The sequence below is a fragment of the Sardina pilchardus genome, chromosome 15 (genome assembly GCF_963854185.1).
Source record: "Sardina pilchardus chromosome 15, fSarPil1.1, whole genome shotgun sequence".
Classification (NCBI taxonomy): domain Eukaryota; kingdom Metazoa; phylum Chordata; class Actinopteri; order Clupeiformes; family Clupeidae; genus Sardina; species Sardina pilchardus.
In genome coordinates, this window is record NC_085008.1 from 5,987,272 (window position 1) to 6,015,098 (window position 27,827).

Sequence of the window (27,827 nt, forward strand, 5' to 3'; positions counted from 1 at the left end):
TAAGCCGGATGCTTACAGGGCCATTTCACTGAGCTGCTCCTTGGTGAGGTTGAGCGGGTGGTTGTAGGCCGTGATGCCGTAGAGCCTCTTGTCCACGCCGGGCGGCAGGTTGGCGCGCAGGAGCCCGTTGTTCAGCACGTTGACGAAGGACACCATGGCATGCCACCCCTTGTTGTTGAACCACACCTGGCGGAGGAAGCGGATAAGGATTAACGTCGAGCCAGCGAGCTTCTTTGCCGACGCACGGCAGGAAGAGGCTGATCTCGGTCGACGAGGCTCTTCCGCGGCGGATTACCTTCACGTTCTGCTCGCGGTTCAGGCCGCTTAGAAAGCCTGGCAGCCTGTGGAGGAGGTTGTCAAAGGAACTGTTCTGTGGACACCAAACAAGAGAGAGTACACGATAAGAAAATAAAAACTAGAGGGATCAAAATCAACTGAAAAAAGGCACCGACCGACATGAACTAAATGACAAACACGGCAGCTAGAGATGCTATGGCTGTTTAGTAGATACCTCAGGTACTCTGTAGCGTGATCTGATGGCCATGACAGGCTCATCCAGGTAGTGGCCTTCTGAGATGGGCTGTGAGGCCTTCCCACCCAGAGAGAAGCCTCCATACCTGTAAAGGGGTCAGAGACACACGTTTGTCCTTCTCGGTCCACTTAGAAAGATACCGCATCACTTAATTAGAGGATCAGATTCAGAGAAGGTTTGGCACCAAAAACAAAAACTCACCTGAATTCATTCACCCACCGCTTGGTCTTCATACTGGTAGATATGTAAGATATGGGAACAAAAGCTAATTAGAAAATTACATCTACACTACAATACAATTATAAATATATAATAATAGAAATAATAATATGTTTCAGCACTTTTCAAGCATTAGGTATCAGAAATGAATGCAACATGGACAACAGGCACTAATCTGGATCAAACCTTTTCTTGAGAATCTGGGGATAAGTCTTAACCAGGTAATCGGAGATGTTACGACCAGTCAGGTTCTGCAGGACGTCTCCAGTGAGTCGCTTAATCTGTGATAGACAAAGTCAAGGTTATGAATAAAATAGAGTAATCAACTGTAGGGCAGCATATTTGTCTCTCCACTTGTGTGTGTGTTTGTGTGTGTGTGTGTGTGTGGGTGGTGTGTGTGTGTGTGTGTGTGTGTGTGTGTGTGTGTGAGTGAGTGAGTGAGTGAGTGAGTGAGTGAGTGAGTGAGTGTGAGTGTGAGTGAGTGTGAGTGTGAGTGTGAGTGTGAGTGTGAGTGTGAGTGTGAGTGTGAGTGAGTGTGTGTGAGTGTGAGTGTGTGTGAGTGTGAGTGTGTGTGTGTGTGTGTGTGTGTGTCTGACCTGTGGTGGGGGCAGGCCCCCGGCTCCCTCGGGGCAGTCGGGCAGCATGCGGCGCACCTCCTCTGTGCTGCACTCACACTCAGGAGAGGGCAGCGCCGCCGTCCAGTTGCCCTTCCCCAGCAGCTGCCACGTGGAGTACGGGATCTGGGGACGCAGGAACCTGGAGCCCGGGTCTTGGCTACAGGTGGTGTTCCTGCATTCACACACACACACACACACACACACACACACACGTATGTTCATTACATGATCTTGCTTGTGCTATTCAAAACATTTTGGGAGCTTCCGATTGAATGATCTAAACCAGAGACATTCAAAAATCAATGTTGATGCTCAGGTTAACTGCTTGCTCTTTAAAAGTCTGTTATAGAGCTTTGTTATCAAAAGCTATGGTCATATAATACAATGTGTCATGTATTACAGTATGCCATAATATGCCAGACATTAATTTGATTAAGACATGGTGAAAGTTACGCTGTGTCCAGGACGGATGACAATGCAATGTTGGAGAAATTAGTAATGACTACATTAGATGTGATGTTTTTAATGCGGTAGGGAGGACAGACTGATGGAGGTGAGGCGCAGAACTCAGGAGGCTACTTAGAGGACACCTACTCAGTCTCCCATCCCAGCGGTCAGTTGGGGCCTTAACTCTTCTAATGTCTTATGGTCTCCTCCTCTTATGACAGGACAGGAAAAAACATTGCGGCTTCATTCCCCTTACATAAACAATGCCTGGGTCATCTACTATACATACTTATTAAAGATGATATCTTTTAAGAGAGGGTGAAAAAGTTGCCACCTGTAACTGTGGAGTTGCCATTGCCAAGATCATGGCTCAAATGGGTAGGCTCATTGATAGAGCTTGATAGAAAGATCGATAAATGGCATCAAAAGACAGTGTGAGTTTCTTTTGAGGGTATCGACTCACTAAAGGGAAAAGCCAAACACAACAAGATCTGCTTACACAGCCGGATCCATTTCCGCGTCCATGCATTTGGTCCCAAAACCTGGAGGGTCAAGCAAGGCGTCGAGGAGGTTCTGAATTTCTGGGTCCGTTGGGGCGTCATTGCTGAACAATTAAAGACAGAACAGACGGATCATGTCATATCATTTGTCTGCAGCCAGTGAAGCATGTTTAACACAGTAGAAAGGGCTCATGGTGTACAGAACACAGACATTTCCTGTTTATAGACAGCCACAGAGTCATTCAAGGCCCGCCATGACTGGCTTTCCTTCCTCTCCTGGGACTGTGTAATCTCCAGTAGGAAAGTCCCTGTGATGGCTGCCTTGGCTGAGTGCAAGCCTCTTGTTCTTGAGTCCAGGAAATACAGCGCTGGTTTATTTTTCTCTTTTGAATCAAGGCCATGCTTGTAGAGCAGTTTCCCCACTGTGCTGCCTTTCTCATTGCATTATGTCTTTGGCAAACTCATTTGTTCTCTATTTCAGCAACATAACCATGTAACCTCTTAGAATGTTTCTTCAGAATACCTCTCTGCCCTGTAGAATGTGTACTGTTTTCTTGCCCTGGGCCTACCTGTAGAACGTGTACTGTTCCCTTGCCCTGGGCCTACCTGTAGAACCCTGTAGAACGTGTGTACTGTTCTCTTGCCCTGGGCCTTACCTGTAGAACGTGTACTGATCTCCGTACATCCAGGGCTGCAGCTTCAGGGCCGGGTACTTCCCAAAGGGTGGGGCGAGCAGGCTGAAGAACAGAGCGACCAGGACAAACAGGGCAGGCAGCACGATCTGGAAGAGGGGCACACCACGTCATTTACACAAGAGACCCATCTCTGACTGGTCTAACATGGAAATGGAAATGAGCTAATAGCTAAATCTGGTACAAAGCATCCCCCCTGTGATTAACACATGTTTGTACATGGCCCCAGTTAAAAATAAACTTAATAAACAAACAAACAGGCTTACAGTAATGGGATGGGTCTGCGTTTTGTAGTCATACTTCTGTGTTCAAATTTAGAACTAAAACGATACCCATGAGGTAGACTACTAAACGTCAATTTAGCACATTTGTCGACGATTAGCCGCGGCTTATACATTGATTTTGCTAAATTTCTTCCGCTATGACGTTAATACAGGGGGGCAGTTAATATGGTGTTAATATGGTTTTGTTTCTTTTAACTTGCATAAAACACTGCCCTGCGGCTTATACACAATGCGGCTTATATGTAGGAAATTACTGTACACATGAAAGCACAGTGAAGTAGTCCAGTTGAGAGCAGCCCCACATCATTAGGAAATTTCAAACGGAAAAGCAATGAATCTGAAGCACAACATGTGAACCCAGGAACAACATAAACTCAGCCTAGCCCAAAACCCCTGACCCTCATCGCCTCCACCTGGACACACCTGAGCGATGAACCCTCTGCGGCTCCGCCGGGCGTACAGCCACCTCTTGACAAAGAGCGCCCGCAGCTGCTGCCAGGTGAGCCACCAGCCCGTGGCCGGGTCGCCGCCTCGACCCTCCTCGCTCAGCAGGTCCGTCTCCTTGGGCTCTAGAGGGAACGAGGCATGGGAGAGGAGAGTGTGTGTGTTTAAACATGAGAACAGAGACTGGCGCTTTTTGTTGACCTCCACTAACTGACCACTCAAACACAAACTCAACCAAACGAGTCAAAGAAATCACACGCCAATCCCTTCCACTGTGTACATCGCAGCGTGTGTGCCTACTGAAGGACACTGGACAGACAGATACACTGGAGGATAGCTGGCCTGAGAGGCCAAGGGTTAGTCACCTAAAGTCTGGATCTGAGCTATTGAGTACTCACACAAACAAACACACACACACACACACACACACACAGAAGAGATAGGGAGGGATTGGCTTTATTAACACAGGTCATCACCACGCAGAGGCTTGTACCTTGCTTGCGTGGTCTTTTCCTCCCTTGGAAAGTGCATACAGGGAGAAAGATGCAAGTCAGTGCAGATCTGGAACAAACATGATGTGCGGGTGCAGGGGCATGTGCCCGCAGGCATATGGGAACCACACGCAGACACACACACACATACACACAGACACACATACACGCGTACGCACACACATGTACACAACCACACGCACACAAACATGTACATACCCGCAGACACAGACACACACGCGCACACAGACAGACATACACGCATACGCACACACATGTACACCACCACAAGCACACTAACATGTACCTACCCACAGACACCGACACACACACACACACACACACACACACACACGTACGGAGATGAAAGCGTTGAGCGGATGATGATGTTTACCTGGCTCTCGTTCCTCGGGTGGGTCAGGTCGTCGTTGCCGTGGTGACGAGGGCGGCCTCTCAGGCTCGGCGGGGTCCACGTCTACCCCCGTCTCCTCCGCTACTTTCAGGAAAATCTGGTTTCATGTGGACACAGGAACACAAGAGCAACCAAAAAGCTCAAACTAATCTGTCAGGTGTCAAAACTAACTCTCAACTAAGTCTTCACTCTTTACTGTGAATACATAGTTAGTTCAGTTGAATTGAACTGAGAATTTGAAGCTCAACCTCTTTTCTGCCGTAATCAATAGACTGAGTGAATCCAATATAACAATGCTGTATCTAGATGGCTGATTGTGAAGGACTACTGGGAATGAAAACTACTTGGTTTTATGGCATGTCTTCACGTCACATACAGAAATAAATAAAGGCCTTCTACAGACATTAAAGACACAACTGACTCCTGAATTGACACACACACACACACTCACACTCACACTCACACTCACACTCACACTCACACACACACACACACACACACACACACACACACACACACACACACAGTCTATTACACACATTCATGCCCAGTGACACTGACACACATTCCTCTTCTTCTTTTGCCATATCACACACTGTCACTGCCTCATAAGCATGTCTCAAGGGCAGGCAAGCCACAACACGACTCCACAGGTAAGATTTGCTCTCTTTCTGCTGATCACCACACCTGTGCAAAAATCACACCTGATCTTCTACCAATCTAAATACGGTGCCAGGTAAAGCCAGGCTTAACCACACCAGGTTACATATGTGTCGCTTTTGAATGTGTAGTATGGTACTGTTTGACATTAAGCCTCTGACCCAATCCTCTTATAGCTCTCAAGAGTGTGCTACCGCTTACGCGCGTGTGTGTGTGTGTGTGTGTGTGTGTGTGTGTGTGTGTGCCACATGTCCGGGGCTCACCTCCTCCAGGGTGGTGTCGGACAGGCCGTAGCTGGTGATGCCCATGTCGGCCTGCCTCTTCTCCAGCTCGGACAGGAAGAGCGCCAGGCTGCCGTCCTCGGCCGAGCGGTGCGGCAGGTTGAGGATGGCCTCGCGGCCCAGGTCCTGCACCAGACGCGCCTCGGGCATGTGGTGCTGCGCCAGGGCCACCAGGGCAGGCACGTCTGCGCGCGTGACAGGGGATTAGAGGGCACACACACACACACAGCATTAAGGGGTGCGAGGAATACAGAGAATCGGAGAGTGTCCTTTAATCTTTCCTGTCGAGATCATATTTCACGTGTCAATTTCGAGGACGTACCAGGGCCATTCTCCTCGCTTCCTAGTCCAGTGTCGTCACTTAGGGATGAGTCACTGTCCTGAAACACGTTGAGACAAAATCAGTACCAAGGTAACCTAAATGCGTAATAAGTCTAAGCTGCTAATGATGTTTTATTTATTAGTATTAGTAGTATTGTTAGTTATTAATATTAGTAGTATTAATAATTCGTATTATTTATTATCAATTAGATATGTTATTTGATACAAATTTCTATGACTATTTTCCTATTTCCAAGTCTTATTGAGTAGTTGCTGCCCTATTTTCGCCAAATGGTTCTGACCATCCAGTCTAACATGTGAACCTACAGTACAGTATGTGCATACCTTAGGCACTGGAGGCAGAGAGAGCTTTCCGGCACTGGCACTGGTGCTGGGCGTCCGACTGTCCACCTCCTTCTTGACCACCGTGAGGTAATAGCCAGTGCCCAGCTTGGACTTGAGGTAGAGGGGAGTTCCACAGCAGCACAGCTTCCCCTGGGAGATGATGGCGATGCGGTCACCAAGCAACTCGGCCTCGTCCATGTAGTGGGTGGACAAGATGATGGTGCGGTCTGAGAAACAGAACGATGAGCGCAAGTTCGTTAGGTTAGTTGTCTTTTCATGTTGCCAGATATCTTAACATTCTATGTCTTACATTCTGAGCAATCAATACTGCACTCATCACAAAGATACACACATCAGGTTTGCATGGCAAAGCTTCCAACTTGGAATTGAAAAAGGCTGTGAGAACCCAATGCTTTTACAACTCAAAATGGCTGAAGTGTATATTGGTTCTTACAGTACCTTTGCGGTACTTCAGCAGCAGGTCCCAAATGGCCCGGCGGGAGTAGGGGTCCACTCCAGCAGTAGGCTCGTCCAGAACCACCACCTTGGAGCCGCCGATGAAGGCAATGGCCACGGACAGCTTCCTCTTCATCCCCCCTGCACAAGAGACAAGAGAGACATTGGGGCACGCAGGATAACACAGCAGATTCACTAAGCACCTAAAGCAAATATACATGTACACAGCAGTTCCCCAATATAGGCCTACTATAAAGTCGACTTGCTCAGGGGAGTGAGGAGTTAATGGTCATCGTAATAAAACCAAATGCACTACTTAAACTATGGAGCAGCTGTGTACCTGACAGGTTGCGCGTTTCCTCGTGGCGTTTGTGCAGCAGACCCACGTCGTCCAGCAGAGAGGTGGTCTCCTCCATCACCTCCGTGTTGTTCAAGCCCTTCAGCCGGCCGTAGAACCACACATGCTCCTCCACCGTCAGGCTGAAAACACAGTCTAGCGTCAGGCAACCATGTCAAGCACACGAGAGACGTGCCATGTGTCACACAATAGTTCTTGCTAGATCTGTTCAGATTCAAATAAAATATATCTCAAGTATGCAAGTTTAAATGGTACAAGAATAATAATCTAAAGTTTCAACAATATCCAAATCAACAGTATCCCAGTGTCAATTTGCACACCCAATAGCACTTTTTAAATCCATTTGTGTTTTGGAAAACTTCAAAACTTTCAGAGATTCATGTACAAACACCACACCAAAACCACACAGGGGCGGGGGTTAGTGAAGAAGCGCTCACATGTCAAAGAGGACGTTGTGCTGCGGGCAGACCCCCAGTGTCCTCCTGATCCACTCCATGTCCCTGCGGATGTCCATGCCCCTCACGTACATCGTCCCCGCCGTGGGGGGAAACAGCCCTGTCAGGATGGAGCTGCCCATAGGGGAGGAACACCGTCAGAGCAGAGGAACATCCTCCAGCTGTTTGGGCCACTAAATCACTCAGCATTTACATTTAGAGAAGTATTTTCATTCAAATGCCTTATTTCAAGTTTTGTATCAGTTTAGCGTAATATTTCTATATCGTCTATTTCACATTTCACTTTTCTTTACACGCCTAGCACTGATATCATAATGGACTATAGTTGGAAAGCTATGTGATAAAGCGCAGCTCACATTGTGGTGGTCTTCCCTGCGCCGTTGTGGCCCAGGAAAGAGGTGATCTGACCCTCATAGAACTTGAGATTGAGGTGATTGACCGCCAGTTTCCCTCCATTCTTGTAAATCTTGACCAGGTCGCGGATGGCCACACCCAGAACGAGGTTCTGGGGCTCTGGCTCCACTCGTTCTGGAGAAAAAAAGAGGGAAAAAGATGAAAATGTAACCCCCTTTCAAAACTACCCAACTTTAAAACTGATAGATAATAAAAGAAAAGTCTCACTATACTGATTGTGACATTTCATTGTGTGACAGTGCAAATATTTTAATATAAAAACAAGAGAATGTGCGCACATCTCAGTAGTACAGGTGCTGGACTAAAAAGAAGTGAAAAGAAATGATAAAGGTCCGCACACTGATAGACGTTCCCAAGCGTTTATTTAGTGCTAAATAAACGCTTGGGAGCTTCTATCATTGTGCGGACCTTTATCATTTCTTTTCAAATATTTGAATATATCGTGACTGGTCCGCTTTCGAAGTGTGGCCTTACCGTTCTGCTCGTCCCTGGGGGCTGGGGGGATGGGCATGCCCATCTCCAGCGGTATTCCGCCCCAGTAGTTGAGCTGGAAGATGAAGTACCAGGGCCTAGGGACCCCAAACTCACCTTCAGGAGGGACACAGAAAAGGAGAAGGGACATAATGAATACATCCTAAAGATAGACAGCAAAAGCTGACAACAAGGAGTTCAAATCGTAGTTCAAATGTTCATTGGGTCACACCACAGACATAACTGTATCATGGCACACATCATAACTGGTCCATACCCGGGAAAACGGCCTCTATGTACCAGGCCAGTACACCATAGATGAATGCATCTACATAGAGCATGACGATGGAGGTGACGAAGCTGTAGGTGTCTCCCTCCAAGGGGCTGGAGTTGATGTTGAACCACTGGATGCCCACTCCCTGCTCCTCATACTGGGAGAAGTACTCGCAGCCAAAGCCAAACGCCACTGGAGACAGAAAGCTCTGTGGGACGGGACAGGAGAGGAGAGGAGAGGGGACAAGCATGCGGTCAGTGTTTCACCCGTTCACTGTTTAGTCTACTCAACATACAGTATGTCAACATATGTCTATGCTTATCATTTTTCATACATAAGGGCTAAATGGAGAGGAAGTGAACCTATGTGAACGTTTTTTTTTTTCATTCACCACTTCTAGATGTGAATCCAGACATGAAGGTTTTCACACCACTTCTTATTGTGCGGTTCATCAAGACACCATCAATAAAAACAGAAACTAAGATTCAGCACAAAGTTGAAAAATGATTCATATGAGTCATATGATATCATGACATTAGCCTGTCATGATATTTCCCCTGTAAAACTGAGTAAAGTTGAGAGTTCATTTTATTTTAAACATCTGCATTAGTCCAACTCTAGCTTCTGCTCCTGAGAAACAGAGCAGGATGTGACACACGAGTCCAATCAATGCCTGGCCCACGCGTCATTGTTCAGCTGTTCCTATAAAAACCGGTTCACTTCCCCTCTCTTTCGTAAGCAGCATTTCAGACGCCGGGCTGACGTGTCTCGATCCGGGGCGTAACGGCATGCAGCCGTGTAGAAGCACGCGTCCAGGGGCCGCTCCTGCCTGGCGACAACAGAGGCCCTTTGTGCTGGGGGAATTAAGAGCACAAACATGGCCTGTCTCCAGGACCGCCGCGCTCACCGGGAGAGGTGCGATGACATCAGCGCAGGAGTACGTGTGACCTGCATTTACACGAGCAGCCAGCTGCCCCTGATTCTGACTCTGGTTTCGGGGCTTATCGGGGGGAAACATTTCAGATGGCAGATGGGAAATCAGACTGAGACATGGCATGTGAGAACACTGCATCTTACCACTGGACAGACCAGAAGGGGGACAAGAACACAGACCATGGCACAAATAAAGGGGCTAAATGAAGGGACGTAGATTATTTATTTCCTTCTGCATCAGATTCAGCTGATCTGGAACATTTATTTTTTTCTACTTGTCTTTGGAATGAAGGGTATGAGCGGGTGTTTCAGTGGAAGCTTAATGGTGCCATAAAGAAGCCATAAAACATCCAACCAAGACATTCCCAAACACACCACCCATGCATGACATGCAATCACTCCCAAAGGTGACATTAATTGTAGATATGTCAAGCTGAATGGCAGAGCTCTTAAACTGGTACAGTCATTCTCAGACATGAAGACAGAGAGAGAGAGAGAGAGAGAGAGAGAGAGAGAGAGAGAGATCATTGCTGACTGCCCTCAGATTACCAAAGAACAAGATCAATGCTGATTGGCTGGTAAGGAGAGTGCCATGATTCCATGCTTACTGACACACACACACACACACACACACACACACACACACACACACACACACACACACACACACACACACACACACACACACACACACACACACACACACACACACACACACACACACACACACACACACACACACACACACACACACACACTGTAAGCAGTTCCCTTGTCTCCCACTCATGACTCGAAGAGAGAGTATTCCACTTGGGGTGGCTGCTAGTTTTCTTTAGGTGGGCCCTTACAGCAGAGTAGCAAGCCTTCGCTGCTCTACCAAGATTACCCACCAATCAGAGAGCAGGACAAGATCAGAGAGAGAGAGCAGAACAGACACTCAAGCTAAACACACTTACTAAAAGGACGCGGTGTGTGGTGGTGAGGTGATCTCTCCAGGCGACGCACGGCACATACGGCAGGTAGAGCGAGAAGTAGATGAGGCCCCCGCACGCCGACGCCAGGTTGGCCCGCGAGAACAAGGTGCTGATGAGGAAGCACAGCAGGATGGTGGCCGTGGCAAAGGCAGCCAGGAAGAAGAAGACCACCACGGGGTCACTATATGGCAGGATGTCCCCATACTGAAACACACAGGAAAACATTTACAATTCCAGAAGTTGCACAATAGAGCACAGTTGTAGGACATAGTCTAAATGCAGGGCACGGTTACATTATATTATGATTATATGTATGTGTGTGTGTGTGTGTGTGTGTGTGTGTGTGTGTGTGTGTGTGTGTATGTATGTATGTAAGTATAGTCACTTCCTGCGTATTAGCCGCATTGTGTATAAGCTGCAGTTACAGTATGCAAGTTAAAAGAAACAAAACCATATTAAGACCTCCTTAACTGCCCCGTGTATTAATGGTATGATGGTATATAGATGTGTATATATATATACTGTACATACACACACACGCTTGTTGTATGCCACTTAGCCCCACCCAGTCCCACACACCTGTAGCAGAGAGACGAGCAGGCCTGCGCTGACCAGGAAGGGCACATAGCTGCTGATGAACCAGCTGACCCACAGTGTGCCCGAGCCCAATCCCATAATCCTCATGGTCTCCTTGAGGCGCGCCTCCTTCTCGTACACCACACACTTGATGATCATGGCCACCGAGTACATCCACGCCGTCGTCATGAACATGGGCAGCGAGCGGTTCAGCACGCGCAGGAAACTGCGGAGGATTGCGGTGGTGTGAATCACAATGGGGATCATGAGAAATTCCACACTCAAAATAAATGAACAAACCAGACACTTGACAAAATATATAAATAAACAAATAATAGTAATAATATATGAATGAATGAAATAAATGAATTAATAACTACATAACAAATACATAATCAGCAGTGCAAAACATTGACTAACGTTTCGACGTTACAAACATCTTCATCAGAGTCAGAGGACTGATGAAGATGTTTGTAATGTCGAAACGTCAATGTTTTGCACCATTTAATTAAATACTAAAGAAATACTAAAGAAGACATCTGCATTGCACCGGCCTCCCTCTTCCTTTCTATCTGTCCTGGCCTGGTTGCACCAGATCGTCGCACAACTGCAGAAGCGTGGAAAACCTTCCTTTGTTTACATAATCAGCAGTAGCTGTGCAATAAGATGCTTAAAGATACTTGGGGCACTTGAAAGGTATAGGGACACGCCAAAGGATGTGGGTTTGCAGATACCCAGTATTTGAGCACCCAGAGGCAGTGGGAGATCAAAAGGACACTGTTTTTGTTTGTGGCAGCTGCCGCCTACTCTGGTCTCTCTCCTATGTCCCTCCCTTCCATTCCTGTTTTGACAACAACCAAAGGCTGCACACCACACTGAAATCTGAGACCAGATCCTCTAACCCAGATGCCATGGTGCCCACCTGGCTCTGTTTGTGTGTTGCATACGTTTTTAATGTTTGTCTCAGGGCACCTCTAACTAACACCTTGCCAACAGCAGCAAACGGGAACACAGGCACCAATTATAATCCTTTGATGTGTGCACATGTGTGAAAATGTGTGTGTGTGTGTGTGTGTGTGTGTGTGTGTGTGTGTGTTGTGTGTGCAAACACGTGTGACCATATATGGAAGTTATGGGAAGTTGAAGCTTAAAGCTTCTCTGTGTCGAAGTGTGAACTGTGGTTGAACTGAGGAGCTGAACGACATCCGAGAGCGACTACCGGTTGGTGTGAACATGCACAGCGCAGCACTCACACGTCGTCCACGAAGCACGGGTAGGGCATCTGCTGCAGGTAGACACCTGTGTTCTGCTCCTTGCCGGTCATGACTCGAGTCAGCCCCCGCTCCACCAGGTCCTGCACGTACACAAAGCCGCCCCAGATGTAGCGCATGTCACTGAAGGGCTCTGCTGCCGGACCCGGATCCCAGAACCTGGCCGCAAGAGAGACACGTCAGTGCAACAGTACAGATATGTTCTGCGAAGAAAGACAAGTCAGACTCAGTGCAAAAGTACAGGTATGTTCAAGTCACACGATTAATAACAACAACATAGCAACATTTATGGCTAGTTAAAAGCCTTTACAGATTACAAGCAAAACATTACAAACTAAGATTTCTAAGAGCATTTTTAGCAGATAATCAGGCTTAAACTTCAAGTTGCGCACAAATGCTCAGAGGAAAGCTCAATTTGATTTGATAGATTTGTGGGTTTGTGGACAAATAAATTGCACATATGGATATCAAAACGTCTACATTTCCACTCTCCACTTCTGCTTTAACGAGTTCTGCTTACTTGTCTTTGATCTTATTTGTCCGCGTGACATCATCTATGTCCATGCGTATCTTGTAAGACACGTGAGGGGGGAGGGTGGGAGCGGAAGGATCCGGAAGGAGAAAAACAATCCCTGCCCAGAACTGCCTGTCCTCCAAGAGCTCCAGGGCCCTGTCAATCATCTGCCCTTCTGTGGCAGCACCTTCCAATTTATCTAGAGAGAAGCACTGTGGAACAACAAGAGAAGAGCAACACACACACACACACACACACACACACACACACACACACGCACACGCACACACACACGCACACACACACACACACATACACACACACACACACACACACACAAAGAAATAAATAGAAATCAATATAAACAAAATCTCTGTTGCAGTCTGACTGATGCATTATTGCAGTCTGAATAATACCATGGAGTGGCAATAGGTCAGATTCCATTCCTGTTCTTTCTGGGTTGACCCATGCTCATGCACTTGGTGTTCTCTCACCAAATTGAGTGAATAAATAACATGGTGGAAGCAAACGCCACAAGTATGTAGAACAGCTTCTCAAATCCTTCAATTATGAAACTGCTCTGCAGACCTCAGCAGCTGAAGCCAAAAGAGGAAGGCTTAGTGAAAGCAAGAGCTCTATTTGGTGCCTGTCTCCCCAAATAAATACAATAGCTGTAACAGCTGCCACTCTTTTGGGAAGCATTTCCACTAGATTTTGGAGTGTCTGGATGGAAATGTTTGAAGATTTTCCCTCACTAACCTAAGCCCAATCCCTGAAAAGCAACCATTATGCAAGGTCCGTAAAGACGGGTTTCAGTGAGAAGAACTTGGCCATCATCAAATACCTTTGGGATGAACTCCATCTGACATTACAAGCCAGGCTTTCTTGCCCAACAGCAGTGCCTGACCTCACATATAGCCCTCTAAATGAATGGGCAAATATTTCCACAGACACCCTAAAATCTTGTGGAAAACCATCCCAAATGAGTGGAAGCTGTTACAGCTGTAAGCGGGGACAGAATGGGATATCACTGAAGTTCCTGTGGGTGTAATGGCAAGCATCCCAATACTTTTGCCTATATAGTGTATTACATGTGACATGTGTGAGTAAATGTAGGTGCGTAAGTGTGACTATATATGACTGTAGCATTAGCATACTTCAGTGATCTGGCCCAGGGTGCTGATGGTGTGGTTTACATCCTGGAAGATGTCAAACCAGGTGGGTGGCGCCCCTTCTTTGCGTGGCGTGTCAGGCGACGGCGTGGACAGGAAGCGGGTGATCCGCGACGCCGTCCAGGAAGTGTTCTCCAGACGCATGTTCACCAGGACCGCCACCTCTGGCCGCCTCAGCAGGTCCTGCCAAGAAAGGGGCATCCGTTTAGCAGAGGAAGAGAGAGACCATTTAGTGACAACAACAAGTCAGAGCACAGACTAATAAGCTTATTAGGAGCTGGAGAAAGACGTCTTAGCGACACTGTTAGCAAACAGTTACAATGTTAAGACTACCGTAATTTCCCGACTATTAGCCGCGGCTTATACATTGATTTTGCAAGAATTCTTCCACTATGAGGTTGATACACGGGGACAGTTAATATGGTATTAATATGGTTTTGTGTCTTACTCTTTTAACTTAAATAAAACACGGCCCTGCGGCTAATACACAATGCGGCAGGAAATTACTGTAGCGGTCAACAAGCCAATCTCCTCAATAACATTTTCTCCAAAATATGCAGCATATGAGGGAGGAACAGCATTTCCCTGGGTTGAGCAGTCTCTTGCCTGACCCACAGCTCCAGTCATTTCAGCATAAACTGACCTGCAGAAGTCGGATCTCCACACTGCTCTCCATGAAGGTTTTCACACGAGGTCCGATCTCTTCCCAGGCCCCCTTTAGGTCCTGAAGAATCTGCAGGTCCTGAAAGGTCTTATTCACCTGGGGGACAAAGCACATAGAATGTTAGCCTGATGTTGGAAAGCATCGCTGGACTTGAGGCCTTCCATTCTTCCCTCAAATGGTAGTGAACAACATTCATAATAAGCATCCAACAGTGCAGCAGTGCAATTACACACTGACCTCTCTCGCTGGTGATGTGTTTTGACAGAACCGAATGCTTGCTTAATTGCAAGCGTTGGTATGCAGACAGAGTCTCAGTAAATCAAACCCTAACCATGATGCTTCATTTGCAATTCATCTAAATAGAACAGTGTTCTGGTATGTGCTGATTAATTAAACCATGCCAGAGTTTTTCACAAGGCTGACGGTAGACCCAAAACAAGCCGAGAAAGCGTCAACAAAATATGGATCATATCTTAGCATTCCCTATTCACACTGCTTTGCTAATAGGCAGATCAACCTGTTACTGTCACAAAAACATTCCAGGAACTATGTCCTTGATGTATGGCACATGCAAGGCATGAAACCCTCCCTCTACAGTGGATTCATTCTTTACACCTTCCTTATAGTAAGTCTCTCTGAGTCTTTTTAAGTTGGAGTGTTCAGGCAGTACATGGGACTCGGCCCAACCTGCACAGCAGCACCGTACCTCCTTCATGACCTCCCTGACTGCAGGAGTGTCTGGCGTGTACAGCAGCTTCCCAATGAAGAGGGGCTTGATCCCTCGCCACACGATGCGGGAGAGGGGGTTTGACTCCAAGTTCTGAATGACGCTTTTACAGAAGGGAGCTACAAAACAAAAACAGGTGCGAGGTCATTACTGTACATGCGGAAAAGGCTCTCTCTACATCACAGGTGTGTTTAACTGGTCGGAGGGTTCAGTAAGTCCATCTCTCACTCACTGGTGACATTGTCGTTATCCAGGTCGTCCTCTTCCGTGCCGTTTCGGCCCAGGAAGGACTTGACGTCTTGGTCCTCGTACCAGTTGAAGGACGGGATGCGCTCCACGCCTCCCTCCGGGTGACCGCAGACGATGCGGCTAAAGGCGCGGAAGCTCTGCAGCGGAGCTTCCGTGCGGTTCTCTGGAGACAGCAACCTCAGCTCCGAGTTCAAGTCCGAGAAACCCGACAACCCTGATAACTGCAACAAGGGAGAGGAGGTTATGGTAATGTGCTAAATATGGAAATGGAAAACTGGTGTCAGATTGTTTTCATCAGGCATACTACTGTACATATCTACCTACGTACTACTTACAGTATATGGGTGAGCTTATATTTTAATATTGTAATATGTGTGTATAAGGTTTACTTGACAAACAGTGTACACAATTAGATTTTAATGCTGGCTCTTCAAAAATAGACAGACATAATGATAGTGTGAAGTGGAAAACACATGGCTTCTTGATTAAAAATGTCTTACATCATCCAAGATTCCTGCAACTTCTTGAGACACAGAAGTCACGGCCTGGCTTAGCGCCCTCAGCTCTCCCACATTTGCTCTCAGCCTTTCTCTCTGAGGGGGTAGAGGAACAAAATGTGACGGTGAGAGGATTAGGACATGACAAAGAGAGACCTCGAGATATTTGCAAAACAGCATTGAGCAGAACGACTAACCGGGAGGCTACACTGGACATGTGACTGAAGCATTCCATTCGCAAGGCGTCTGGTGCAACAATTAGCTGCCACAATGGTACTAGCTACACCAGACATGATAGTGGATAGCATACATTCTAAAAAATTAGAGCAGTGTTCTACAACCATTTTTACGCTATGTGACTGCAAAATATTGTCAAGCCATGCACCACTGACACTTCACAGTGATTATACATTCATAAATGTTTAATACATCATTGCATCTGTTGTTTGTACAATGTAATAAAATATTCAATCAAGCATTTAACATAAAACAAACATTCACCAACAATGCATATGAGACAGACAGAGAAAGAAAACTAGACTTCTGTCGAAGTCAACTGGCCTCTCAATGTTAGTGAAAATGAAACATAATTCATGGATGCACATGACTTTAATGGTTTCCTCATGCTATACCCCTCCAACAAGTCAAAATTCCATGAAAGTCTACCAAGCTATTTTTGCTCAATTCTGCCGACAAACACTTCAACAAACTGAACTAAAAACACAACCTCCTCAGTGAAGGTTACAGCAACACATAAATACTGTGAGCAGCACTGCTGCACAGATGCATCATGCTCATGCATGCTAGTGACTCATAAAGTATACTCAGCCCTCTTCTACGGGCCTATACAGACAGACTCTCAGGCCCCCTGATCCCTTTAACTACAGTCAGTTAACAAGCAGTACACGCGTACTCTGTCCTTAGAGACAGACCATTCTGCTCCAGACACAGGTCTGAAGACCCCACTCTAGTCCACTAAGACCACTAAGCTTGACCAATTGGATTACAGACATGCCAAACAGACTGATGAACTCACTCACACATGTGAGGGCAGATACAAGTCACCACAAATAGACTCAGCGCCAGGTGTTTATTATTAGACTCACACACCTGCACAGACACTGAGCAATGAACGATGAATGAACGGAGAGAGAGAAACTAATTAGAAATGCCCAGTGTTAGAAACTAATCACACCTTTAAATAGATCAAGAATTAGGCTAACCACTTTGGGCTCGGACCAAACTCCACACTGTCCACTACAGAGAAACACAGTAGTATTGTATCCACTGACAGATAAAAGCAAAGGTCAAACTGGCCACCTCACCACAATGAAACCCTGACCACTCCAGAACACTCATAGACAACTCCCTGACCCAGTGGCACACAATCAGCTAAACCATTCATTTATCTTTACAAAAAATGACCATGAAAACAGACAATATCCTCCCCAACATTGCCCAGGTCAGACACAAACCAACCTTTCACCAGGAATGACCAGCCCTACAAACACACACACACAAACACACAAACAAACAAACACACACACACACACACACACACACACACACACACACGCCCAGGCCTCAGCCACTGACCGTGAATATCTTGCTGTAGTCCAGCTGGGAAAGGAAGAGCTGCTCAGCCTGCTGCAGTGTGTCCGGGTCAACCGCACACAAGCTGGCCTGCAGCTCCGTCATGGAGTCGCCCCCCTCCACAGTCAGAAAGCGCTCCAGCAGGGACGCGTTGCACACGATGTCTGCCAGACGCATCCCTGCCCCAGACAGGGACACCTGAGGGAGGGGGGGAGGTATATTATGGGGTATATTATGTTATTTAAAACATAATATACCTGTCTAAAATATAATATGTGTTATACTTGTATATGGATGCATGTGCAACAAGTACTGTCAAGTAAAGTCATAGTCAAATTTATTTATATAGCACACTTAAATGCAATGTAATTGACCCAAGATACTGTGTCTAGATTGTCTAGTTTATGTGTCAGGTATATTCTCAGAATATACCTGACATCTAAAAGACTGACCATACCATGTCTCAAATCACCTTTTAAACTGTGTTTTCCATGCTGTTTAAACAGCCTAATAAAAACATGGGCATTTCTCCCATACAACTGGAGGGTGTTGGAGAGGTCAAACGGAAAAGGCATGATTCATCACTGTTTGTCATAACAGGCTGAGCAGAGGTCAGCGGGAGGTAATCTCAGACGGCAGCGGAGGACAGAGCACTCACCACCTGGAAGTTGAGCCGCGCCCTAAGCAGCGCGTCAAGGGCAGGCCGTGGGAGGCTGCCATTGGTGACGAGGAAGTTGGAGAAGGTTTCGTTTGCGCGCAGGTACTCCCCCACAGGCAAATCTGGCGAAACAAACAGTATGATAAGAAAGATTGACTTCTGTGTGTTTCCCTAAACCCTATTTGTTTACAAAACCATTCAACACAAGATTTGGGACTTTCCTAAGTGTCCGTCTTGTTTAACAAAAGATCCCTTGTGTCGAAACGGACAATCAGATAACTACAGCCTTCACTTTTGCCACTCAAGTTTGCGACCTGCTCTGGCTAAGAGAGCTGTCAACAAAGAGGATTACGCGAACCCCTGAGGCGAGAAGGGGGGTTGGCGGGGGCAAATTAATGTCAAAGCAATAAGGTCTGTTGAGACTGCTAAGAGTCAGGCTCAGTGTCAGGCCTGCTAAGAGTCACCGTCCTGGAGTCTCCCTCAGTGTGCTTCGCAGGATGTCACCGTGGGGACTTAGCACAAAGGTTAGGGAACCACAGAAGTCTCATTAGCATGCTGCATGGGAGACGGCACGCCGTACTTGGCCAAGCCTCGGGCCGCTCTCCAAGTCTCTGAGCGACGTCCAGGAGCTCCTGAAATCCATGGAAGGCCGTCTGGTTGCTGCTGTAGGCCAATGCCGTCCTCGTTTCCACCAGAATCCGGGAAAGTCTGTTGTGGGGTGGAGACACGGGCAGACTTTGCATAACTTTTAGCTTATGCAAGGCATTATCACTGCAGCTTAGATGTACACAAATAAGCACGGACACAGCAAAGCGTACTATCTGCCACTGTATGTACAAAGAAAACACATGCGGGAAAAAGGCTGGACAACAGAACACTTTTCAACAACAGAAACAAACATTCCACAATAAGTCTACTCCAAGCACTTATCATTTTACAGCGGTAGACATGTTTCCATATGACACACACGCTCACATTGAGTTGTCAAAGTTGCCCACTTGGCCAGGCATCTCTCCAGGTGTGGGCTGGTGGAAGCAGGGATTGTTGATGTTGCAAACGATGCCTTGAACCCATGCTAGCGTGCCAGCGGAGGGCAGAGCTTTGTTGGGGAAGTGACCTGCATATAGAGAGACGGTCAGGCTCATGGACGATTACTCAGCACGCTGCCACGGCAGCTCGTACACTGGCCATGACTATTTTAAATCAGAGAAATGATAATGAGTGTTGGAAATACACACCACCAAAAATACAACCCAGCACATCACACGAGTTAAATAATGATGGGGGCACATAGATCTTTCTTGACTGACAGGTGAGAACCAAAACAAATGGCATAAAAGACAAAAGGCAAAACCAGGACAAAGTTGCCTAAGGAAGGTGAGGGCTAAATTATACTGTGTGTGACCGAGAATACTGCATGCAAAATCACACAGTCAGACAACAAACAAACAAACTCCAAAACTCAACCTGTGCATAGCACAGAGAATTACTCTCACCTAGCTAATCAGCTTACGCAATCTGCTAGCCTTATTTTCAGCAGGGGGAAGGGACCGCTAGGATCCAACTCAAGAGCAATAGAGCGTGAGAGAGAGCAAAAAGCAGTGGCAGACACAGGCCTGGTACTCACACTGGCTCTGTTTGTATGGGGGGTGGGAGCGTCGCACGGCGATGAGGATGAGGAAGAGAAACAGGGGCCATAGTATCTCAATGAGCAGCTGGACCTGGAGGTAGGAAGGGGGCAGGTTAAACAGAGTGCCTTTTCTACTGATCGTGGTTGTGCAACAACCCTACGGCAAAAGAAAAACACAGCTGGCACCATTACAGCTCCAAGCTGAAGGTTCACCAGCTACTGACCACAGGACTCTTTTGTTGTCTTAACAGAAAGGACTACCATTAAGGTGTAATTTAAGCAGACAATGACCCACTTGAAATGTCCCCAGGCTGCTTCCTTACCTAATGTCTCTACTTAGTAAAGACTACTGAGGGTAACTGGACAGGTAAACACAAGCTAACTTGGCTAGTTGTCAAACTGTTTTTACCTATTCCATTAGAACAGGACCTGAAATCTCCATGGTTGAAACAGAGTTGGTTTTCCAAGACACTGGTTCTTTCTACAGCAGGATTATGATAATTCCTTACTGCATCACTGAATTAAAATGAACACACTTCAATGAGAATCACCTTGTTCCTCCTACGATATGTGATGTTCTTCCAAAGTAGAAGCAGCAACTGTGTGCAGATCCCCATGGCGCAGTGATGGCAGCTACTGGCCCATAGTTAGAGAGGGACCCTGGGAAGACTGGCAGAGCACAGGAGGTTATAACAACACAGTTCCATGCCTCACATGACTGAACAAGTCAGTACCACACAGACTTAAATAAACCTTACACCCATTAAATATGAGATCAATTTTTGTTGACAGACAGATACTTCTGATGACTGGTTGGTTCTTCAATGATTCGAGTAATCATCAATCTGACACACTTCCAAGCGCTTAAATAAAACTTGGGTAACAGTGCCGTGTGCATGACTGGAGGAGTTTATCTGCTCCGAGTACCAGTCACAAGTTGATTTCCAAATCCTTGTTATCCTTATTGGCTTATGTGGCATCAAGGCAAATTATTCTTGACTTATCAGGTACATGCAAACAACTAAACTGCATTAGTCCTCAAATTCTGTTAAAAGCATTCAGAGAATCAGTTTAAAAAAAGGTTTATGACTGATTGATTCCAATGGAATTTATTAACACATTTTAAAGATAGCCTGACTGCTCGCCTGTAGCTGCACTTCTTATTCAATACTATATCACTAATGAATAGAAATGTTTCTCTTTCTGTGTGTGTGTGTGTGTGTGTGTGTGTGTGTGTGTGTGTGTGTGTGTGTGTGTGTGTGTGTGTGTTAGGGGGTATATCAGGTGTAGTGTCTTATGCACCTGTGGCACAGAAACATGTAGGTGTACTCACTTTCTTATGGTCAAAACCTCCAATTTAAATGTTAAGTCTGTGAAACAATCTGTCAAATGTATTTTTTATGCATATCAAATATACCTAAATTGGTCAAATAGACAACGCATGCACACACGTGCCCACAATTTTCTTCCTCTAAGTCTGAGAGACATCAAAAGGTGACAAGATGCACATATTCTGTATTGACCTTATTCCTTGCAGCATCACGTCGCGTCTGAAGACCATAGCCTGCATCATCTGATCAGACCAGATATTCAATCGAATAGCATTGTTAATGCAATACTTTCTGAATGCTCATTACTATGAGTTATTCTAAAGCTAGTAGCCTGACACACTCCAGTATAAGCAAGACGTATACACATAACTGAGTAGCCTATTTCAAGATATTCTGGAGCAGTGCGAGTGAAACCCAGCACACGTCCTGCAGATGAAGATATTAGAGGGTTTGCAACGTCATGATGACATTTTCACTAGCCTACTTCCTTTTCTCATCACAAACGAAATGTTGCATTGCTTTCCGGACATTCTAAAAGGGGAAAAAAAACTGTCGAGCTCGTATTTCCATCAATTCCCCACGGCTAGGTTACATATTCATCATGAGCGAGAGCAAAAATAAGATATATAAAAATATTTTGTTTCTGCACCTGTCATCTAGACGTTGTTTCAAACATGGGACGATGCTACTGTAGCTATTACACAAGATCTGGTCGCAGCCAAATAACAAGCTCTCAGAGGTGCACATTCTGAAAAGTATCTAATGTTCTAACATGTCTTACCGTCTGGCTAAATACTGCCCGAAGTTTTGTATTCGGCAGTAAACCTATCCCAGTCCCAGCTCTTTCAATTAGCCAGGTCCAGCCGCTGTGTAAGCCATAGGTTCAAGATATTTACTTTGTAACATTTGCTATTGGAATTAGGGACTACTGTATTTCCGCCCCCTTCTTGACGTTGATTGGTTGAAGGAGGATTAGGGTAGGGTCCACGCTTACCGGCTTTACATATGATTGGCCGCTACACTGGGACGTAGCCTAGGTCTATTTCGGTGCTGGCTAGAAGATTAGGTCCCATTTATACAAGGTCATCAAACAGGCGAATATTTTGTAACCTTTCAAAATCTTTTTTTTTAAAACACAAATAACAGAAGAGTCATACTTAAAACTAGGCACAAAAGACGACAGGTTAACTTTATTAATTAAAAAATATACAAAATCAAATAATATGGAACACCCTTTTTGATGAATATTTTCCTCTGGAATTTAAAAAGAACAATGAACAACACTTGCAATTGTCACTTAAAGACTCATGTGGAATGTATAACGATTTTTCCCAAAGCATATTCAGCTTGTTCAGTAACATCATGGTTAATTAAATGTACCTCATGGTCCTAGGTACATTAGTCAAGGATGTGAGAGGATGGGTCAGGTTAAGTCAAGATAACCTAGAGATGAATGTGTACAGATGCATGCCAAAAAAATTAGGCAAGACAAGGATAGGAACTATATGTGTCGTTCAACTAAATGGCATGGCAAGAAACAGGAGGTAAAAGTTAGAGAATTGGATTGAGGAAAATTACAATACATTTTTTTTTCAGATACAGTGGAGCAGCGAGAGGACCACCCATACTGTCTTCAAGACAAAAACAAAAATTATGCTAACACTTTCTGATGTGGTCCCACAAAGAGGCTTTTGTTAGATGAGAGGATATGAATGTGTTGCTCTTGGCAGTAAACAACAGCATGGCTGAACACTAGGGCCTAGACGGCTAAAAAAGGAGAGACGAACGCAATACATGTTGTTCCGTTTTTCTAACATAAAGCACAGCCTCAATGCATTGGATGTTAACCTGTAGAGGAAGAGAAAAACACACTGTGTGTCTCTACTCTGTGTGTGTGTGTGTGTGTGTCCTTTTACATGTTTTGTTCCATTAATGGCCCACATAACCCTGGTCCTGGTCATAACCATTGTCCTCCGTCTCATATGGCATGTCTTGAAGTTCACCCTTTGGGCAGTACTTGGCATCGTAGATCTGGCGTCCCAGACCAAAGTTTTGCCCACTCTGATTGGCACCCTGGTTGGAGCCCATCTGTAAGGACATGGTGGTGTTGTCACATTTGTCCGTTCCCAGCTTCTGGTCATAGATGGCTCGTCTGGTGCCAGGGGCTGTCATGCCAGCCTACGGTGATGACAGAGATGTATATTTAGGTAAACTGTATCATCATAAAAAGCAAAACATTACAGTATATCACTGTAAGATAAACAGCTACATTTAGTCAATTACCCATATTCACATCTAGCATAGACTAGACCAGTGGTTCCCAAAGTGGGGGTTGGGAGACAGAAAGGGTGGGGGGGGGGGTCAAGAGACGATCAGAAATAGCATAGTTTAGCATATTTTAGCCATAACTGTATGAAAATATAAAAATAGTAGTTACATTTGAAATAAAAGCCATTCAATGTATTGTAGTTGTTAGGCTGTTATGTTCTTTCGTGACATTACGCTTGTATTTCGATAGGCCTATTAGTGTGTGTGCGTTGTAGACTTTTATCACCTCTGGGGATAGTGGGGGTCGCAAGTCACTCGCACTGTTTTGGGGATTTTGGGGGTAGTGGGCTGAAAAGTTTGGGAACCCCTGGACTAGACCATATACTTCTGTATGTGAGACCGGATAACATCATTGCAGTTACATAGAATATTATGCAAGGATAGAACACCTGGCTTGCACCCTTATTGGTGCCCATTTGCAGACCGATAGTTGAGCTGTCCATGGGTGGAAGAACATTAGCCTTTGGGTCATACAAATGCCTTCTGGTCCCATAAGCGTTCATACCGGCCTGGCTAGCACACTTGTTTGTACCCATCTAAACAAAAACAAGAACAAGACAAGGGAATAAAACATGACTTTTGGAAATATACTCAACGAACACATGTTTTCATTTTTCATTCATTTCTTGAGCTTAGTACCTGGAGGCCAATGACACACTGCCCGGCCTTCATCTTCTCCTCGTCGAAAGCCCTTTCTTGTTTATCAGCATATTTCACACCAATTTCCACCCGCGTTTGCACTCCTTTAGTCTTAGCCTGTCAGGCATCACATATAAAGGGTTGCGCAATGACACTCACGTAATTCACAGTCTGGCAGTCATATTGCAGGGTGTACCAGTCTAGGTTCTAATAAATAATGTTACCATGCCAGCAAGAGCCAGGAGAGATGTCTGGACTGATGTCATGTTCCCACACTCAAACAGGTCATTGGCTTCAAAGATGTCATGAGGCTTCAGGCCGTACATTGTACTGGCTTTGATGAAATTAGACAGGTTCTCCAGCTAAGAAGGAAGAAATTAGTTAAACACTTGATAAGGCTGAGTGAGGTCAGTGCACACAAACTATCCACTCAGCAAGCTCAGTACAGCACAAAAATGATGGTCATGGAACATGTTGGTGAGCAACAAAGCAGTAGCCTGCTATTTTGGGACACTTCTAATTACATAAATGCTGTGATCGTTGTCCTTGCAGTCCAGCCCATGAAAAAAAAGCCTCCCTATAATCTTTCCACACTTGACGCAGTAGCAGTAACCACTCACAGACTTGCATATACACACATCCCAATCGCCACAAAGGCGACTAATTTAGACTCTGCAGGCAACTTCAACAGCTGCAAAACTGACTTCTTCAGCTATAACACACTGATGCATGAACAACAGCTCCAAATTACAGGTCAAGACATACAGCAAGACTCAGCTCAAGCAATCCTTGTTGCATTTTCTAAGAAATACACAGTGGCAAAGATAAACTCCACTCTATTTGGAACTATTCTCACAAGGCCATTCACAGCACTTATGGGGAACTTTGAGACTTTTTGACCATCAGCTATGAACTCTGGTCAGTTCCACATCTCGATTAAAGCCACAGCTGGGGGAAAACGGAAGGAAAAAAAATAACCCAATGCTTCTGTTCTTCTAATTCAGCGCTGCTTCTGCTTGTGCTTTCATTTTCATTGATGTTGGCCAGTTGGCTGCTAGATGACCACTGAAATGTGTGTGGAGTGTACTTGACAGAAAGGGTACCAATGCCCTGCGCTGACCATGACTACCTCATCATCTCCAGATCCTGTCTCAGATTCCCAAAGACAAATTGTGAATTGTGTAGAAATTTGAAAATGTAATTGTCATGTCAAATTTAAGACTTCAGCTCCAACTGACTCCTAGACTTGCATGTAACATCTTGCGGTGTCCTTGATCGGTGATATAGGTTTGAGTACATTATTCGACAAAGGGACAGCTGTGTTATATGAGCTTACCTGGTGCCAGTTCAAAGAGGAGTTGTTAACTTTCTTCACCGACCCCGGCTGCAATTTATTTATCAGTCTAAACAGAAAGAGTACAAAATCTAAGTTAGGGCACCATGGCAGAGGCAGGAAGAGTGATTGAATGGGGTGATCAAAGTGTCACTCACTGGCACAGAATGACACCATTCTTCAGGCCCTTCTGGAAATCATCCCCAATGCTGCAGCCTGTTATGTCCTCAATCCAGACGCGGAGCTCCTCTTCTTTCTGCAGGTCATACTTCTGTGCTATCTGGGACAAAGAATAACAAGGAACGCATTCAGATATTGTCCTAGAAACCCCTTGTCCACAACTCATCCAGAGAGTATAGTGGCTGAGCAGCACTCAGATGAGGCCACCTTATTGACTTGATCCCACATTTAGCTGATCCATTACCGACCCTAAAACTTAAATCAATGTTTTCGCGACTTGCATCGTTTCTGCATATGAAGTGAACTATTATGACTGTGGTAAAGGCAGACATCTTTTTCCCTTATTAGGCTGCAGCAATGCTATGTACTACAGCCATTGTTTTGAGTAACAACACACTTGCATTGCTCATCCTCTGACCAGCAAAACATTCACCCGAATCCAAACCAAATGTGTGTGTTATGTGTCATAGGCTTTAAAACCAGTCTTACAGCTGTATGGGAGTGGCCTAACTCAAGTTCGCATTGGCCTAAGGCAGGCAGGCAAGGGGAAATTAAAGGGTATGCTACCTATGCTATGTATCACTAAACTGAATAAATCTACCTTTTTATAATCTATTAACTATTCTCAGAACCAGTCCTACACTAGCAAATGAAACACTATTATTTGGATTGTATAATTGTTGAAATTACAACTGTTGAAGTTGCTATTGGTAGCCTATTTATTTTTTCCTCTGTCAAACTATGGTGGTTTCATTACATGAAAATAATAGTCTAGCCACGCCTTGACCAGTTTCAGTCTTGCAGAGGGAACATAATGATCCCCTTCCTTGGTGATGGTAAGCACCCCTCTTTCCAAGCTGCTGAATCTAGGCGTATAGCAACATCAATTGTGACCTACGTGTTGATGGGCCTACCTACTCCTTTGCTTAATGGAATTTCAACTCTTATCAACCAGCTTTTAGGGGAAGTTGGACTAATCATGTGTGTGTGTTTTTTTTGTTTTTTTTTTAATAAAAGAGGCGTGTAACGAAACTGCACGAATGCGTACGCTACTGTAATTCAGAACTCCAGTAATTTAGATGAAAACGAACAATTCCCGATTTTAGTTTAATAGTTAGTCTTCAGTAAAGATCTAGGAGGAAAGGGGAATTCCTGTTCTTCGAAATGTGACTACCTGTCATTCAAGCATATGGTAAGCTAAGACGTGCGTAATTACCATGTGTGGCCGAAATAAGTTCTTCAAGCATGTATGCAATAGGTCTTCGTGTTCGCTTTAACTAAAGCATGTGTACACGATACGAATAGAATAAGAATAATTTAGCCAAAAACGGGGTTTTCAGTTCATTCACAAAACACTTCACCGGATGCCTAGTTTTAGAAAGAATGCACTGGGCAACGCCCAGATGCTCAACATTAAATGAAAACTAACTTTCACACTGGCATTCAAAAACAAGTTGGTAGGTTCGAGGCATTCTGGTCTCATTCTGGTATGAGGCATAGAGGAATGTCACACAATTTTCATTTTATATCTTACAATATTTTAACAAATTAGTGTCTTACTTTGCTTTTCACTTCGGCAGAAAGTCCATAAGCTGGTCCCTTGTTGAACTGATTTGCAGCCATCACTAGACGTGTATAACTAGCGACAGTACACTACCTCTCAGAAGGCAGCGTGCGGTGACGATGGCGAGCAATTTCCTATTAAAAAGTTAGTGTGAAGTTTTTTTTCATAATGGGCGCTGTGCGGCGCTTAAGCTCCTCCTTATCCTGGACGTGATTGACATTAGAAATACCTTATAATGGGACTATTCCTTATATGGGTGGAAGGTTTCAGTCAGTGTTAGAGTTAACACGTTCATTAACTTTTTTTTTACTTTTAGTTTTC

General features: G+C 45.3%; 2 protein-coding genes across 2 annotated transcripts in view; both read right to left on the reverse strand.

Annotated features, from left to right (window-relative positions):
- abca7 (ATP-binding cassette, sub-family A (ABC1), member 7) overlaps positions 1–22,357 on the reverse strand; it is a 29,877-nt gene extending 7,520 nt beyond the window's left edge. The window contains exons 1-35 of the mRNA XM_062515558.1: positions 22,244–22,357; positions 20,683–20,800; positions 20,129–20,222; positions 19,477–19,618; positions 19,082–19,209; positions 18,502–18,623; positions 17,847–18,041; positions 16,254–16,346; positions 15,737–15,974; positions 15,484–15,623; positions 14,757–14,873; positions 14,099–14,296; positions 12,948–13,153; positions 12,410–12,586; positions 11,160–11,382; positions 10,563–10,784; positions 8,677–8,881; positions 8,403–8,516; positions 7,871–8,042; positions 7,497–7,628; positions 7,042–7,181; positions 6,705–6,842; positions 6,246–6,472; positions 5,902–5,959; positions 5,562–5,764; positions 4,621–4,735; positions 3,715–3,860; positions 2,972–3,096; positions 2,315–2,419; positions 1,348–1,540; positions 938–1,032; positions 734–766; positions 512–617; positions 296–370; positions 17–186 (exon numbers count right to left, since the gene is read on the reverse strand). Of these exons, the coding sequence (XP_062371542.1) occupies positions 17–186; positions 296–370; positions 512–617; positions 734–766; positions 938–1,032; positions 1,348–1,540; positions 2,315–2,419; positions 2,972–3,096; positions 3,715–3,860; positions 4,621–4,735; positions 5,562–5,764; positions 5,902–5,959; positions 6,246–6,472; positions 6,705–6,842; positions 7,042–7,181; positions 7,497–7,628; positions 7,871–8,042; positions 8,403–8,516; positions 8,677–8,881; positions 10,563–10,784; positions 11,160–11,382; positions 12,410–12,586; positions 12,948–13,153; positions 14,099–14,296; positions 14,757–14,873; positions 15,484–15,623; positions 15,737–15,974; positions 16,254–16,346; positions 17,847–18,041; positions 18,502–18,623; positions 19,082–19,209; positions 19,477–19,618; positions 20,129–20,222; positions 20,683–20,748 (4,913 nt within the window). The 5' untranslated portion in view covers positions 20,749–20,800; positions 22,244–22,357. The remainder of the gene's footprint in view (positions 1–16; positions 187–295; positions 371–511; positions 618–733; positions 767–937; positions 1,033–1,347; positions 1,541–2,314; positions 2,420–2,971; positions 3,097–3,714; positions 3,861–4,620; positions 4,736–5,561; positions 5,765–5,901; positions 5,960–6,245; positions 6,473–6,704; positions 6,843–7,041; positions 7,182–7,496; positions 7,629–7,870; positions 8,043–8,402; positions 8,517–8,676; positions 8,882–10,562; positions 10,785–11,159; positions 11,383–12,409; positions 12,587–12,947; positions 13,154–14,098; positions 14,297–14,756; positions 14,874–15,483; positions 15,624–15,736; positions 15,975–16,253; positions 16,347–17,846; positions 18,042–18,501; positions 18,624–19,081; positions 19,210–19,476; positions 19,619–20,128; positions 20,223–20,682; positions 20,801–22,243) is intronic.
- Positions 22,358–22,630: 273 nt separating this feature from the next.
- LOC134102446 (calponin-2-like) lies at positions 22,631–27,640 on the reverse strand. Its single transcript, XM_062556544.1, has 7 exons — positions 27,503–27,640; positions 25,921–26,042; positions 25,766–25,832; positions 24,654–24,791; positions 24,430–24,546; positions 24,180–24,326; positions 22,631–23,640 (listed from the first exon to the last, which is right to left on the reverse strand). The coding sequence occupies exons 1-7, from the start codon at positions 27,563–27,565 to the stop codon at positions 23,392–23,394; spliced, it is 903 nt and encodes a 300-aa protein (XP_062412528.1). The 5' UTR covers positions 27,566–27,640; the 3' UTR covers positions 22,631–23,391.
- Between the last annotated feature and the right edge of the window lie 187 nt (positions 27,641–27,827).

Bases quoted from the DNA above. Each gene is read 5' to 3' on its own strand.
- LOC134102446 (XM_062556544.1), bottom strand. From the start codon at position 27,565: ATGGCTGCAAATCAGTTCAACAAGGGACCAGCTTATGGACTTTCTGCC. The intron at 24,547-24,653 runs GTAACATTATTT...GATGCCTGACAG, and splicing joins TCCTGGCTCTTGCTGGCATG to GCTAAGACTAAAGGAGTGCA. The intron at 23,641-24,179 runs GTGTTCTATCCT...TCATCACCGTAG, and splicing joins CCAATAAGGGTGCAAGCCAG to GCTGGCATGACAGCCCCTGG.